General features: G+C 40.5%; 1 protein-coding gene across 1 annotated transcript; it reads right to left on the bottom strand.

Annotated features, from left to right (window-relative positions):
• Nucleotides 1-1,912: 1,912 nt before the first annotated feature.
• On the bottom strand, nt 1,913-12,928 carry PLK2 (polo like kinase 2). Its single transcript, XM_007428364.3, has 14 exons — nt 12,546-12,928; nt 11,345-11,452; nt 11,069-11,185; nt 10,720-10,849; nt 10,337-10,424; nt 9,328-9,423; nt 8,608-8,803; nt 8,370-8,517; nt 7,861-7,958; nt 6,936-7,056; nt 6,268-6,508; nt 6,041-6,170; nt 5,841-5,951; nt 1,913-4,832 (listed from the first exon to the last, which is right to left on the bottom strand). Exons 1-14 carry the CDS (start codon nt 12,843-12,845, stop codon nt 4,641-4,643), a joined length of 2,076 nt encoding a protein of 691 aa, XP_007428426.1. The 5' UTR covers nt 12,846-12,928; the 3' UTR covers nt 1,913-4,640.
• Nucleotides 12,929-13,766: the final 838 nt, after the last annotated feature.

Below are 13,766 nucleotides of genomic sequence, written 5' to 3'. Positions count from 1 at the left end.
ACGAATGTAAAATAAAATCATTTTGAAAAACTGAGTGTTTCATGACTAATATAGAAAAAAGATGGGATGCTGTAGGATAACCTTCTGTATTTTAATTAAATAGAATAACATTTAGTAATTAATACTGATCAACTGTTCCAGAATTCTAGATATTCAAATGCTTGGCTTAGGTTTCCAAATGACAAAAGTCAGTCAATACCTACCTTCGCTGACATACAAAAATGCAAGCAAAAAAGAAAAAAAAACCCTCATTCATCACTCATAATCTGTATCAAGCCCATATTCATCTTTCAGTCATCACTACCAATCCTTTACAAACTTGGGTGGAAGGTCTTCATTCATCTGAGAGTTCACCAAGGTTGTAAATTCTTATGCAGCATAAAAATGCATGTTTGGGGTGCAGATGTCTAATATATCAATTATTCTCAAATCCATATATCACAGTATTCTGCCAGCCTTATTCAGAAAATAACAGGTAGGGTAACCATAGCCAGACACAAATGTTTATTTCAAAAAAAGACAAACTGATGGGTCTCAAAAGCAAGTGTGTGTGTGTGTGTGTGTGTCCTCAATACCATATTCAAGGAAAATATATGGCTCTGCATTCCAAAAGACAAATCTGCTTCTTTGAAACAACACCTCTTTCTCTTATTTGGAATCTTTCCCTGAAATACTGTTTACCTCCTTTTCTCCAACTCCTCTTCATCACTTCACTGCATTTCTTTAGCAGCAAAGGGGAAAATAGCAGTTGAGAGAATGAGTGGCAGAATTGCCCCTTAGATTAAACAAGAAAGATGAAGGGATAGTCCGAAGATGTCATGTCTCCTTGGCTCTTGGAAGGAGAGGGAAATTCCTAAGAGATAGGAGGTAAGATGAGTCAGAGTTCCCAACAATGGGCAACTACATCTTCCACAATTTTGGAAGAAATGTGGCAAATGTATCTTTGCAGAGTTTCCTTTGAAGTAAGGGTGGAGCCAATTCACTTTTGAAGTTGCAAAAATTATAACTGCAAAGACATTGTGGGGATTAGGGGTGTGTGGAGATCAGTACAACCCTTGGGTGTGGAAGGGGCTTATCTGTTTGTATTACACCATTCATATAAGCTTTTAAATTACATTTTTTTCCCCCAAGCCAAGGTCTCTGTATCATGTTCTGTCTCGAGGAAATAACACTGCAAATGGACAAATCAGGTCACTACAACACACACACACACACAAACACACACAATTATAAGAATTGGTAGCTATTCTAGGCCATCCAGAGCAACAACAGAAGGCTACCTGGCTGAAAGTGTGCAAAAGAGGCAATAACTCTACTCCAGCACTACAATGACCTAACAAGGGAATACCCCAAGTTTTAATCATTTTAGGCATGGGGTGAATAAATCCATGGCAACCCCCTCCAGTCTGCTGTATACAGAATGAAGTCTCTTTATAGACTTATGAGCAAGCCATCGTGTTCTTTCTACTGCAGTGGCATTCAAACCCCCACACTTCTCCATTCTCTCATTATATGTTTTGCTGTTGGTACCAGCTATGCTATGAAATAAGCAAGTCCTGATGCCTCCAGGTTGGGGGGGGGGGGAATAAGAACAAATTAAATGTATATTTTAATTTCAAATCTCTTTTTGCATTTTCAAGCCAATACATGTGCTAGAATTTAGTGATATGTGCACTACAGAATTAAGAAAACTACACATTTCGACTTCTCATTAAAAATGTATGCTAGGGTGAAACAAATACATAAATGCATGTATTCATGAAAAGTATACTATATTATAGAGTTCTGTTCTGAAAAAAACATGTGCGCTGGTCCAAACTGCAAATAAACATGCCCAACTAACCCTAACTACAAATTTCAACTTCCCATTTACAAAAAGTGCCAAGGAGAAATGAATACAAAAATGCATATATTTATGAACATTATTCTATATTATGGGGAACTGTTTTGAGAAACCACGTACATTGGTCAAAATTGGAAACAAACATACCTGTCTTTAAAGAAACATGCACCGAATGTATGAATTTTAAGGTGATTTTTTTTTTTAAAAAAAGCACCTCATTCTATGATATACATTGAGATTTACTATAATTAAATATCAGGAAAAACAAAAGGTAATTCATCCGTCTGGAGCCCAAGAAGCACAAGTAACATCACTGGCAAGATTTCGCTTTCAAAAATGCAGATGGATTTCCTTGTAACAGAACATTAAGGAGAGTAGACCAAGGGGCAGGAACATCCTTACCTTTGGGTTGTCTGTATGTGGCAAAAGGGATGATGGTGTCAGTTTTTGAGAGCTATTATGAAGTCCTGCACTTCGCTTTGGATGCCTCCAGAGTAAGGTATAAATAATAATTTTATCTCAAGGGTATGGCAAGATGATATGACCATTCCTACTTTCCCAAAACATTTCATCTCTCACTGTTCAGTCAGGGTTATTGTGGTGTCCTCCAACACTGTTGAGGGCACAGTTAAAAAATGAAGTAATATAGCTGCACAAACTACAGCATCACGGATAGTAAACCTTCCAGAATCAGAAAACAGCAGGCAATGGATCATTGCTGTAAAACAAGGCTGCTTTCCTAAACTTAACAGCTGAAATCTCCGTTGTTCAAATAGCAGCCAAAATTGTGAAATCTCTTCCTTTTATACTAGGTTCTGTGAACAACTGCACACCAGATTTTATGTTTAGGAGACACAGAATCAAGCCACTTGGTTGATATAAGTTGCACTACCTATCAGGGTATTCAAATGTTTATGCAGTTACAATGAGAAGCATTGTTAAAGAGACATATGCAGTAGGCCAGTAGCTTTGTCTACAAAAGCTTTATCTAGGACAGTCTTCCTCAGCCTTGGGAACCTGAAGACGTGTGGACTTCAAGTTTGAGAAACACTGATCTAGGAGAACTGCAACTCAAATTATGGAAACTGTGGTTAACCTTCATCAGATCTGGTGTTGGTTCATACCTTTCCCTAGCTAGACTTTGTTTATATTGGCAGTGGCCAAGCTAATTGTTAATACAGTGCAGAAGGTATGTGCCTTTAATATTGCTTTAAATTCTTTATTGTGCCAATTACCCCTTAAGCAAGATTAACTGTTGAATCATTTTATTTGCATCAGTTAAGTAGGAAATCCCCAAACTTTTTTTTATTTCTTTTTGTAAGTCTAATCTGCCAAATTCTACATTCCTTCACAATGCATCAGTGTCATGAGAGAGATAATTAAGGGAAAAGAAAAATCCAGGAAATAAATTAAGGTACCTTTTTTTTTTCATACACTGTATATACCTGTCAGTGGAAAATTGAACATTAACAACTCCTTATTTACTCAGTTGTTAAATCATTATGGGTTCAAAATTACAGGACCAATACTAGCACTTTTTTGTAATAATCAACAATTCTAGCATTATCAAAGAAGTATAAGCCTATCAAAAGGGTATTCACATCCCATCCAAACTGTTTCTGATATTATGTACATGGAATTCCTTTGGGTATAAGTCATGTTTTTTGCCTAACAATTAAACCAAACATTATGGTGGATGAGTTATGTTAAAATATTGCATTAAGTTAGATCAATCCTTAAAAAAGTCAAACCTTAAAAACATCCATTTTCCCCTATAATTCATATTTTGAGCCAATTTCTCCGTTGAAAACTGCAGCATAAAATTCCAAAAATGGTACGGTGTGTGCATAGTTTGTTCTCATCTGTATGAAAAAGCGCAAAGCAAAATTTTCTCCAAGACTCTTGTCAGGAAAGTGTGTAAGGATCCCAGCTTTGGTAACTAATAGGAATTGTGTTAAACTACTATTATTTTAATTTCCACTGTCCCACAGCCCCACCACTATCAATACAAGTTATGTAAAGCAGATCTACTAAGCAAGTAAAAATGTAGGCTCATTTGGACAGAAACCTTGGTTTTTACTCATTCATAATGCAGACTGACAGCTGTCATTCCCTTTCAGGGTTAGCAATCAAACATTTTCCTCTGAGTATTGCCTTGTACTTTTTCTTGGAACACAATGCATGCCAGAGAAAAATCATATGGAAACCATCACTTCAGGTTTTCCCCACTCTTTATTGCCAACAAATGTATATTTAAAAATCACAATTACAAAAAAATGTATGTAATAAATACTTTGCTTTGGGCTGTAATAAATAAAAAAAGATTATTAACAAGGAATGCACTTTGCCAGCCACAAGTGTGATCAGTTCTTGGAAGAATTAAGAAAAGAAAAAAATATGGCCATAGTTCACAGTTTAAGTAAGCAGCCATGAGCTGCCTCTTACAGTTATTCCACAACAATGAGATCGCCCTCCCAATTCCTCAAGTGTTATTCACAGTTTCAAGTCCTCCAACAGAACTGTTTGCTGCAGAAAATCTCTTCCAACTCAACTCTTTCAAAAGGAGTGAACCAAGGAAAGCTACATTCCAAAGGATTCCTGGTCACACCATTAATCCAACAAAGACTACAAGCTTCATGTCTGGTCCCAGCCCAGTACATAAGATGAGACATTTCATCGTACCAGTCCCTACTCCTCACTCATCCATCAACATGCTAGGTTTTTTTTTTTTTTAATCCAACTGCCTTCACTGTAGACTTCAGTGAGAGAAGTCCTTTTTGGTTTTAGAAGAGTTCTTTTAATTACATCTTTGCAACAGCATGTTCAGTGCATATTCCATTCGATGCTTGAGTTCCAGAGAACATCCAGACATCAGAAGAGTCGTCAAACGAAATGTGGTAGATAGCCTATCTTCATTAATATAGGTAAGAAGATATTCCTCATTTTGGTTGCAGATGATGATTTTTGTGTGATCATGGTAGAAATTCACCTGCAAAAGAATTAAGAATTGCAACTTAATGTTTGTTTCAACCTCCCCACACCAGGACACTTAATATTATCTTCAACAGTTGGACCTATTCAACTTGTCAGCTAAATGCTTGCCATGCTGGGTCTCATTCAGGATAGACTGATTTAAATGGGTCTCTTGGAAAATGCCCAGTATAATAACTCTGCATACTGATTGTTAGATACTCTTAAAATCATATTGATTTTTACTGGCTTGATTAAAAAGAAAATTCTGGTCATGCACTGCAGAATTCTACTTAAGAGACAATAAATTTCTCTAACAGGAAAATTTCAAGCCAGTGCCCTTTACTTGGAAGTTAAATCCCACTGTATACTATAAAAGTTATGTCTGTAAAGACAGTATAAAGTCAACTGTACATATCTAAAGCATTCTGTAGCACTTTCTATGACTTGAGAAATCTTGATGTCAACTGAAAACTTTGCAGAAGGTAGTAAGTGCTTTAGGGTGCATGGGGATGTTCACCTAGCACCTGTTTACAACTCCTTAAAGCAGCTGCATCTTTTCCTAGACTTATTATGAAGGGCCAGTCTGAACAAACAGTTCATGGAAATGCCTGGTGATACACAAAAGGGCACCTACTAGACCTCACACAGCACTATCAATCATAATGTTTCAATTCAGTAAATGTATACCTCTGATATTCTTCTGTATCACATCTTTTCTGCATATTTTATGAGAAGAAATCTTGATTTCAAATATGTTTTTTTAATAGTTATGACTGATACCCTCAGCTTTGGAAACAGGCACTTTTGGTTATTAAGCCCAGAAAGCCAACAGTAGCTCATCCTTTATGTAGGACAGCTAATTAGGCCAGTTATGCTACTTGTTGTAAGAGGATGAAAGCAACCTCCTTAGGTTGCTTGATCAGCATATAAAACCATATTCTCACGGGTCTTCTGCCAGTGATGCTAAGGGAAAGTCCTACAGAGTTTTGACTAAGCTCCAGGAAAAGTATGTTACCCAACTTACCTGAAATGTGCCATCATTGAAAAGCATCATCAATGCCTTATCAGATTTCAGCCACTGCAGGAGGTAAAGTCTTGGTCGGCGGACATCAGTGACACTGGGAAGATCCCCGCCCTAAGAACAGCACATATCAAAGTTAGAACAGAGCTCACCATATAAGCTACCATATTAGCCACATTTCCCACCTTTTTGGTCTAACTTACATCCATGAGGTTTTCCTCCATGTAATGAGAAAAATATTTTAAGACAGTGACTTGACTGATGAATTGTTCTGGAGCATCAGTAGCAGAGAAAACTGAACATTGACCAAGTTCTGCATAGTAATGGACTGTTCTGGAAGACCAAAAGCAAAGGTACAAAGGGGTTAAGCTTAAGTAGATGGAATGAAAGCTCATGGAACAGCCTGATTTATAATTGGCTGGCTACTCACTTTTTGTCTGGAAGAAGGCTCATATGTGCACCATTGTTGAAGAGAACACCCACAGTGTGGTCAGACAGCTGATAGCCAAAGCCATATTTGTTGGAGTAGTCTACCCACTTTGTGACCCACTGGAAGGAGACAGCCAGCTGTTCTTTGGGAATATGATCAGATTCCGGCATGTTCTGTAAACATCCACGCAACACTCTTGCGACAGTATCAGCCACACTTCCCATTGTACTATCTTCAAGGCCTAGCAGGAGATAGAAGAGTTCATGAATATGCTTTAGGCAGAGAAATTTACAAACATTTGCCATCTCAGCTTGGATTATTTTGCCTTGCTCTCCAAGATGGCTTACAGGAATAACATGAATAGCTTTAATACAGAGTTAGAACCCCACTATGAAGAGAAAGGAAGAACAATTGAGAGATCCATCAGAATCTCAGAACTCCCCAAAACCCTGATTCCTTGGGGGTGTTTAGAGAAAGATATAAACAGCCCGTGGGTTTTTCCATCAGATTTAGCTTTTTTATTTAGAGATAGCCCCACAGATGTAAGAGAGAAGGAAAAAAAAGACGTTCCAAAGACTGTACTTTATTTTAAGCTATTCTTTTAACCATCCAGGTGGAACTCCCCACCCCACCTGTTCAACACTAGGAAGCCCTTGTGCCACACTTACATTCACTGCTGCTACTGCAACTTCCCAGGGTCCCTCGAACTATCATCCGGATTGCATCTATTTGCTTGGTTTCTGTTAGCACACCAGGTTTTGCTACAGTGGTGCTGGAAGGCTGGATCTCCTGGAAAAAAAAAAAGAAATGTTATTTTTTTACCTGAACCCAAGGCCGGTTGCCGCTCTATTTCTGAAAGCGCATAGCAAGAATGCCCATGACAGAAAGGCACAGTGTGCATTTAAACCTTTTTGTAAGATTCCTGTCAGTGAAGCCATAGCCACTGAGCATCAGATGAAAGAGAGACTTATTTTCATGAAAGGGATAGGGAGAATTTTGTTTGATCCACTTTTATGTGGCTAATCCTCAGATGAATATACAAGTAAGTATTCCTTCAAACTATATACTCCCAAATTCTGTAATGCATTCAAAAGCGGTGCACAAAAGCAAGCCATAAAGAAATTTGCACAAGTTTTAAAAAAAGTCTGCAGGCTGGTAAGAATATCTGAAAGGAATAAAAAAATATTCACAGCATTTAAGCCTGGCACATCACTTCCATTTCGCATTTTAGCCAATGATCACTGAACTGTCTTACTGTACCTAACTCCCACCAGCTTCAGCCCCTACCATACATGTCTTAGTCTGAGGATGCCAATAAATTCTGTGTGCAGTGATGTTTTCAATCACAGACAGAGTTCAGCATCTTAAAAAATTGCATAGAGCAGAGAAGCAGATGCCAGTTAATGTGTATTACTGAGAGATGGAACAAATGGAAGCATGGAGTTCTTGCACACAATTGTTAAAGGTTACATCTAGCTCGCAATATTGTGCTCAAGCTGCTGACGCTCAAGTTGTTTGCAAGCCCCTTCTAATTATGTTTAAAATACTCCGAAACTTTCAGAAGGATGCAGAATATGGGTAATTTGTGGTTACCTCTTCCGCTCTGTGTTTCAGGGCCTGCTGAGTTATTGAGGTCTTCTTTAAGTCATGCCTAAGTTTATATATTTCTTCATCTTCTTTAGCCAATCGATCTGGGAAATTTAAAAAAAAAAAGCAGATTCAGCAAATTTGATTCCTATATCTAAAGTGCACTGCCATGTATCTGTTAGGCAAGCTTCTTTGCTATAGACACTTGTCAAGATTTGCCTTCCAGTGTAATCATTACCAAGAGCTTCATTGCACAAACTGCAGTTTCCAGGCAATAATTAACTGATAGAGACTGGCATTACTGTTTAATAGCAGGAGAACCTAAAATCTTTGTTGTTCCTGCACCCCAACATACCAATTATTTAGAAATAGGGGTAGTTCATTACTAAGTGCCCACCAGTGGTTTATTGCTTAGAGGAGGGAAGCTAAGGATGCTAAGATTGTACAAATATGTAGCCAGATAAAAACAAAAGCACTTTCAACAAAAGGCCCCCAGATATAAATGGATGCCTTACTGTGAGCATCAAAGTATCTTGCTTTTTCCTTCTTGCCTCCAAAGAGAGCTGCGGCAGCCTTTTTGAAAAAATTCTTAGCCGGACTTGACAAATTGAAGTCAGGAATTGTGTGACAACAGCTAGCTGGAAGCCTGTCTGGAGTGAAACCCTGTAGAAAGAGAATACATACAATCAATTGTCAGCAGCCAGCTTCACTACTGAAAAAAGAAACTCCAAAAGCAAAAATACTATTAATCACCAAGAAGAAGTCGTGCCGAACAATGTCATCTAAGCTAGGGCGGTCTTCTGGATTTTTGGACAGCATGCTTGCAATCAAATGTTTCGCAGGAGGCAACAAAGACGACGGTAAAGAATATTTTGCTTCTCTTATGCATCGGTAAGTTTCCTTTAAGTTGGTTGTTTCAAATGGAGGCCTTCCCAATAGCATTGTATACCTATTAGAAGACAAAGACAGGGCTCTCATTATCTGCCAAATAACAAATGAGCAAGTTCTGCTCAGTTTATGCAGCCATGGAGATACCAGACGTCAAAATGGTAGAAAATACATCACACGTTACTTTATACCAACATAGTGCAACACGTGGCTATGTGGTATGTTTTTAACTAAACACAGTCCGTAACATAACCAGTACCTATTTTATACAACAGTGTTCTTATGTTCTTGACCAGCTTGAGACTTCTTGTGCTTTTGAAATTCATAATCAAAATTATTCCATCTCCATTTTTCAGTATCTATTATAATTATTACAAATAGATCTATCATGCTTGTCCACACGTTAGAGAGTAGATACAGAAATCAATCATTTACATTACAGCTGATTCACTCTGCTGTAGTGTAAATGCCTATGTACATGTATTTAGTTTTTTTTTTTAATAAATTTTTTAAAAAACAAGAACAAGTTTATCATTATTTCAAGCACTGGCTTGAAAACTCAGCTTAATATCAAGAAATACTCACATGACACAGCCTAAGGCCCATATGTCAGATTCACAGCCATGCCCTTGTTTGTTAAGGACTTCTGGGGAAAGGTAATTTGGTGTGCCACAGATTGTTCTGAAACAGAGTAAAACCAGAATTTAGAATCTATCATTTCAGAAGAATAAACTGTTGTCAGGTTCTTCCTGTGACCCATACAAATATTTACAGTATGCTTTATGCAAGCTTGTCAAATCAATGTCTTCAACTACAGTATAAGTTCAGCTACGGCAGGTGACGGAATCTAGCCAACCCTGGCTGATCTCAAATACGCTAAGCAGCGTTAGACCAGGTTAGGACCTGGATGAGACCACCAGGAAATGTAAGAGTATAGACTAGACTAGGAAGTTCAACAGCATATCTGAAAAAGGCAATGTAAGCCGTGTCTATATTATTGCCTAAAAAACTATGTTTACTTTTATTAGTTTGGCTGTTAGCTACATACTGGGAAGGTTCACCATTAACCCTTTAATACTCCTTTATTCAAACTACCCCAAGTTATCCTTGATTCTACACTCCATAAGATAGGTTATGTATAGATTCATTAGGGTACAGTTTTGTTGATATTGCAGAAATCTCAGTAACTCCCATCCTTAAGGCAATTCACTTAGTTGACTTTCTCTAAATGCATCTGTGTCCTGCAATACTCTGGAATTGTTCAGAGACAGAAGAAAGCCAGCATGAGTTGACCCCAGAGGTGGGAAACTTGTGACCTCCCAGTTGTTGGTAGTTATCACTGGTAGCAGCCTCAGATAATGTGGCTCATGCTGTGAGATGCTGGAAACTGCAGTTCATCAGTAGCTAAAAGTCCCCTTCACTTCTAAAGTAAACTATGCAAGTGGAAACCATGATAAATAATACTGCCCAGTCATCAGACACCATGTCTTAAAGGCCAGTCTTTACATACTGGGGAAGCCATAAAGTCTCCCCACTTAAAACCCAAGACTTCAAAGCAAGAGAAGACACTGAACCCTGTTAATTAAAGCCTTACCTTCTCCTATGTTCCAGTGGTTCAAGCCTTGCAGCCAGCCCAAAGTCACCCACTTTCAATTCCATGGCATCATTAATGAAGAAATTACCTACAGATAAGAGTGAAAAAAAGGCAGCTGAATCCCAGGTGATTAACATATTAGACAAGTGCTGACTTGTGTCTAGTGGAGGACAGCAAATAGCTAGCCAACTGTTATTTATGAATGACTACTTAATGCTATTACTCAAGCATTCCAAGGCTCTCTTGCCAGATGAGCTGATTCTATCAATTAATCTCTGGGAGTGCAATATAAACAGAAGTAAAACAATGCATAAGGGGAAAAAACACCCTGTTCTTTCAATATCCAATATAAGCCCAACATTTGGGAGAGAACATCAGCTTACCTAGCTTCAAGTCTCGATGCAAGATCTCTTGCTCATGAAGGTATTTTAGTCCTGATACAATCTGCCTTAGATAATATCGCACTTCTGGTGCCGTCAATACCTTTCTTGCTTTCAGGATGTGAGCCATAGACTAATAGAAATAAAAATATATATAAAAGAAGGTTACACTGCTGAAATCACACATTAAGCATGAGTGTGTGTGTGTGTGTGTGTGTGTGTGTGTAAATACTAGCATTAGGGCAAGGAATAAAGACTGCCTATTGAAGATACCTTTTACATTTTAAACATTTTTACATTAGCTGCTGCTTCCACGTAAACGAGTACTGGATTTCTCCCACTGGATGCTCACCCTTCGGCTGCAGTATTCTAGGAGAATATAAATGTTCTCCTTGTCTTCAAAGTAGTGGAAGAACTGGACAATGTGTCTGTGGTTGAGCATTCTGTGCAATTCGATCTCTTTATCAATCTGGAAAGGGGGGGAGGCAAACAAAAGCATCGTTGGTATTGTTTCCTGCCATCCGTGGGAAGAAAGGATTTACACGTGAGCAAGCCACTGCAGGAAAAGGGAAGGGCCACCCAAGCAATTGGAGAAATTCCTGAAAGGAGAGTCACAGTCAACACACACCTTCTCCCTTTGATGAGGTTTGGCTACTCGGCTGTGAGGGATGATCTTTGCAGCATAGACTTTGTTTGTGGTCAGATCAGTCATCTCATAACATTTTGCAAAGCCACCCTACAGACACAAAGCAGAGGAGAAAGCACAGTCAGTGAGAAAGCAAGATATTCCCCCTCCCCTCCTTCGAGGAGCCTAAAATCAACTGGGAAATCACAAAAAACAAGGAATGTAATTATGAACAACAGATCGCCCACAACGAGTCCAAGATGGTGATGAGGATTTTTTTTCCCCCCAAATCTGACCTAAATTATCACCACAGGCAACCTAAGAAAACCTTTTTCTCCTAGTGTTTAAAAATGAAGCCAATCTACCCAGGTCCAAACAAATTGTTATACAATGGCAAACTAGCAATGTTTGCTTATAGCAAGGCAACAGATCTCCTTCCTGCGCACTCCCACCCCATCATGCATGAATCAGGCTATGTTTCTACATACACACACAAGCAGGTTAAAGCTCTCTACTGTATCCACATGCCAAAAAAAAAAAGGAAAAAAAGAAAAATCCCAGATGTGTGGATTCCTGCTTCATGTTCTGCATCTGCTTTCCTCCATAATGGTATACAGTACTTACTATCCCACACCCTACATGGAAGGAACAATCTGTGTAGGAGTCTTTCACATCCTTTTGTGAAACTACCCTTCTGGACTGGAGGCTTAGGCATGTCAACAACCTACTTCTGGCAAGTGCTCCAAGTGAGCTAGGTGACACAGGGAAGAAGAAAAGCGGGGGGGGGGGGGGGGGGAAGAAGGCGAATCCAGGAGATGGGAGCCACACATGACCGAGTATGCCTTCAATATCCATTTATCCTTCCATTTATTTATACTTTTTCCCTACGGCCGGAAGAGAAATAAAGGCAAGAAAGTAAAAAGGGGAGGGGAGGGAACCTTCAAAAAGAGGGAAGAAACGGGAGCGTCATTCGATCAAGTGTCTTAAGGCGAGGAGCCACCGAGCACTATGCAAGACCATAACAAAAGTAATTTAAATGCCAAAACGGCGATGAGGCAAGAATGCACATTTGGGGCGGGGGAGGACCCCAGAGGTGCCGGAGCCCTCATTTGCAACCATCTCTGTGTTTCGGCGACCGGTCCAAGCTCAGCCACGTTCCCAGGCTCTAACGCCGCCGCCACCTCCACCGCCGCCGGGCATTTACCTTTCCCAGCACTTTCCCGCGGCAATATCTCCTTCCCGTGGTGGGGTCTGTAATAATCCGAGAAATCTCGGGAGCCGAATGCGAATGGTGGTGGTGGTGGTGATGGTGGTGGTCGGACGACTCCGCCGCCTTCTTTCTTCGCGAGTCCCCGCCGCAGGCTTTACCCAGCGCCTGCTCCCCCATCTTACTGCCGCTGTTTCCACCGCCAGCGCCACTGCCAGCGCCACTACTGCCACCGCCACCTCCTCCGCTAGCTCCTGTACCGCCCGGCTGGTAAGCGATAGTCCTCAGTAAATCCATTGCTCCTTCGGCTGGCCCTTCCCAGCACCCCAACCCCGCTCCTTCTCTCCGGGATCCACTGCCCCGCTAGCTGTGCGAAGCGTTCGGCCGTTCGGCATGCCTTTATAGGGCAGCGGCAGGCCCCGCCCAAAGCCCTGACGTCACAAACGCGGCTTGTCAGTCCGTCCCCTCGCGCCCAGGTGAAGTTCTGCGCGGGTTGGCCTGGGCGGCGGTGTTCTGTGTCAGCCGCGGCGGCAAAACGCGCCGCGATGTGGGCTGCCGTTCGCGGCTCCAAGGTCGAGTGCTCTTGGCTGGGAAGAAGAGCTTTTTCTGTGTTTGATAACAAGCCTCCGTTCCAGCTCAATCCTGTTCACTGCTTGAACCCTGTGGGACTTGCTTCCAATCAAATGCGTCGGCTTTTAACCTCCCATAGACGCCCAAGCGTTCCAAACAGACCGGCCTGGCCAAGGAGCTGGATATTTACATTCCATTGTGACTGTGACCCAGAATAAAGAAGGTCCATCCGAGTCCTTCAGGAGTGAGAAAAGTTCAAAATGCTGTAAAATAAAGAAAAGCAACCATAAAGAGGGGCAAACAAGGGGGCACATCCCTCTGCCTCCCTACTTCTGCCTTCTTTCTGCATGAAAGTGCTTCAGGTGCAGCATCTCCAGGTTGGGCATCACCCTTCTGCCACCCCGTCTTTAAGACTGTGTGCCTGAGAGACTCTGAACCGCCCCTACTTTTTAGTGCAATGTGGGATAATAATAATAATAGACAAAATCACCATCAGTCAATAGCAAAAGGTGGGTTTACTTGGAACAATTTACATCCTGCGATGATACCTTTAACACCATCAAATAACATCTGCCTATCCCAGATACTTGGGAAGGACTCGATAGGTGGATAAAAATGCCAAATCCAGCCTAAACATCTGGCTGACTG

This window comes from Python bivittatus, unplaced genomic scaffold (assembly GCF_059951505.1).
Source record: "Python bivittatus isolate LINGU-HERP-01145 unplaced genomic scaffold, Pbiv_v1 ctg000570_np1212, whole genome shotgun sequence".
NCBI lineage: Eukaryota > Metazoa > Chordata > Lepidosauria > Squamata > Pythonidae > Python > Python bivittatus.
This window is presented reverse-complemented; position numbering and strand designations above follow the sequence as displayed.

Excerpts from the sequence above, each read along its gene's own strand:
- PLK2 (XM_007428364.3), bottom strand. The coding sequence starts at position 12,845 with ATGGATTTACTGAGGACTATCGCTTACCAGCCGGGCGGTACAGGAGCT. Across the intron at positions 10,850-11,068 it reads TAGAATACTGCAGCCGAAGG|TCTATGGCTCACATCCTGAA; the intron begins GTGAGCATCCAG and ends TATTTCTATTAG. Across the intron at positions 10,425-10,719 it reads GCATCGAGACTTGAAGCTAG|GTAATTTCTTCATTAATGAT; the intron begins GTAAGCTGATGT and ends TCTTATCTGTAG.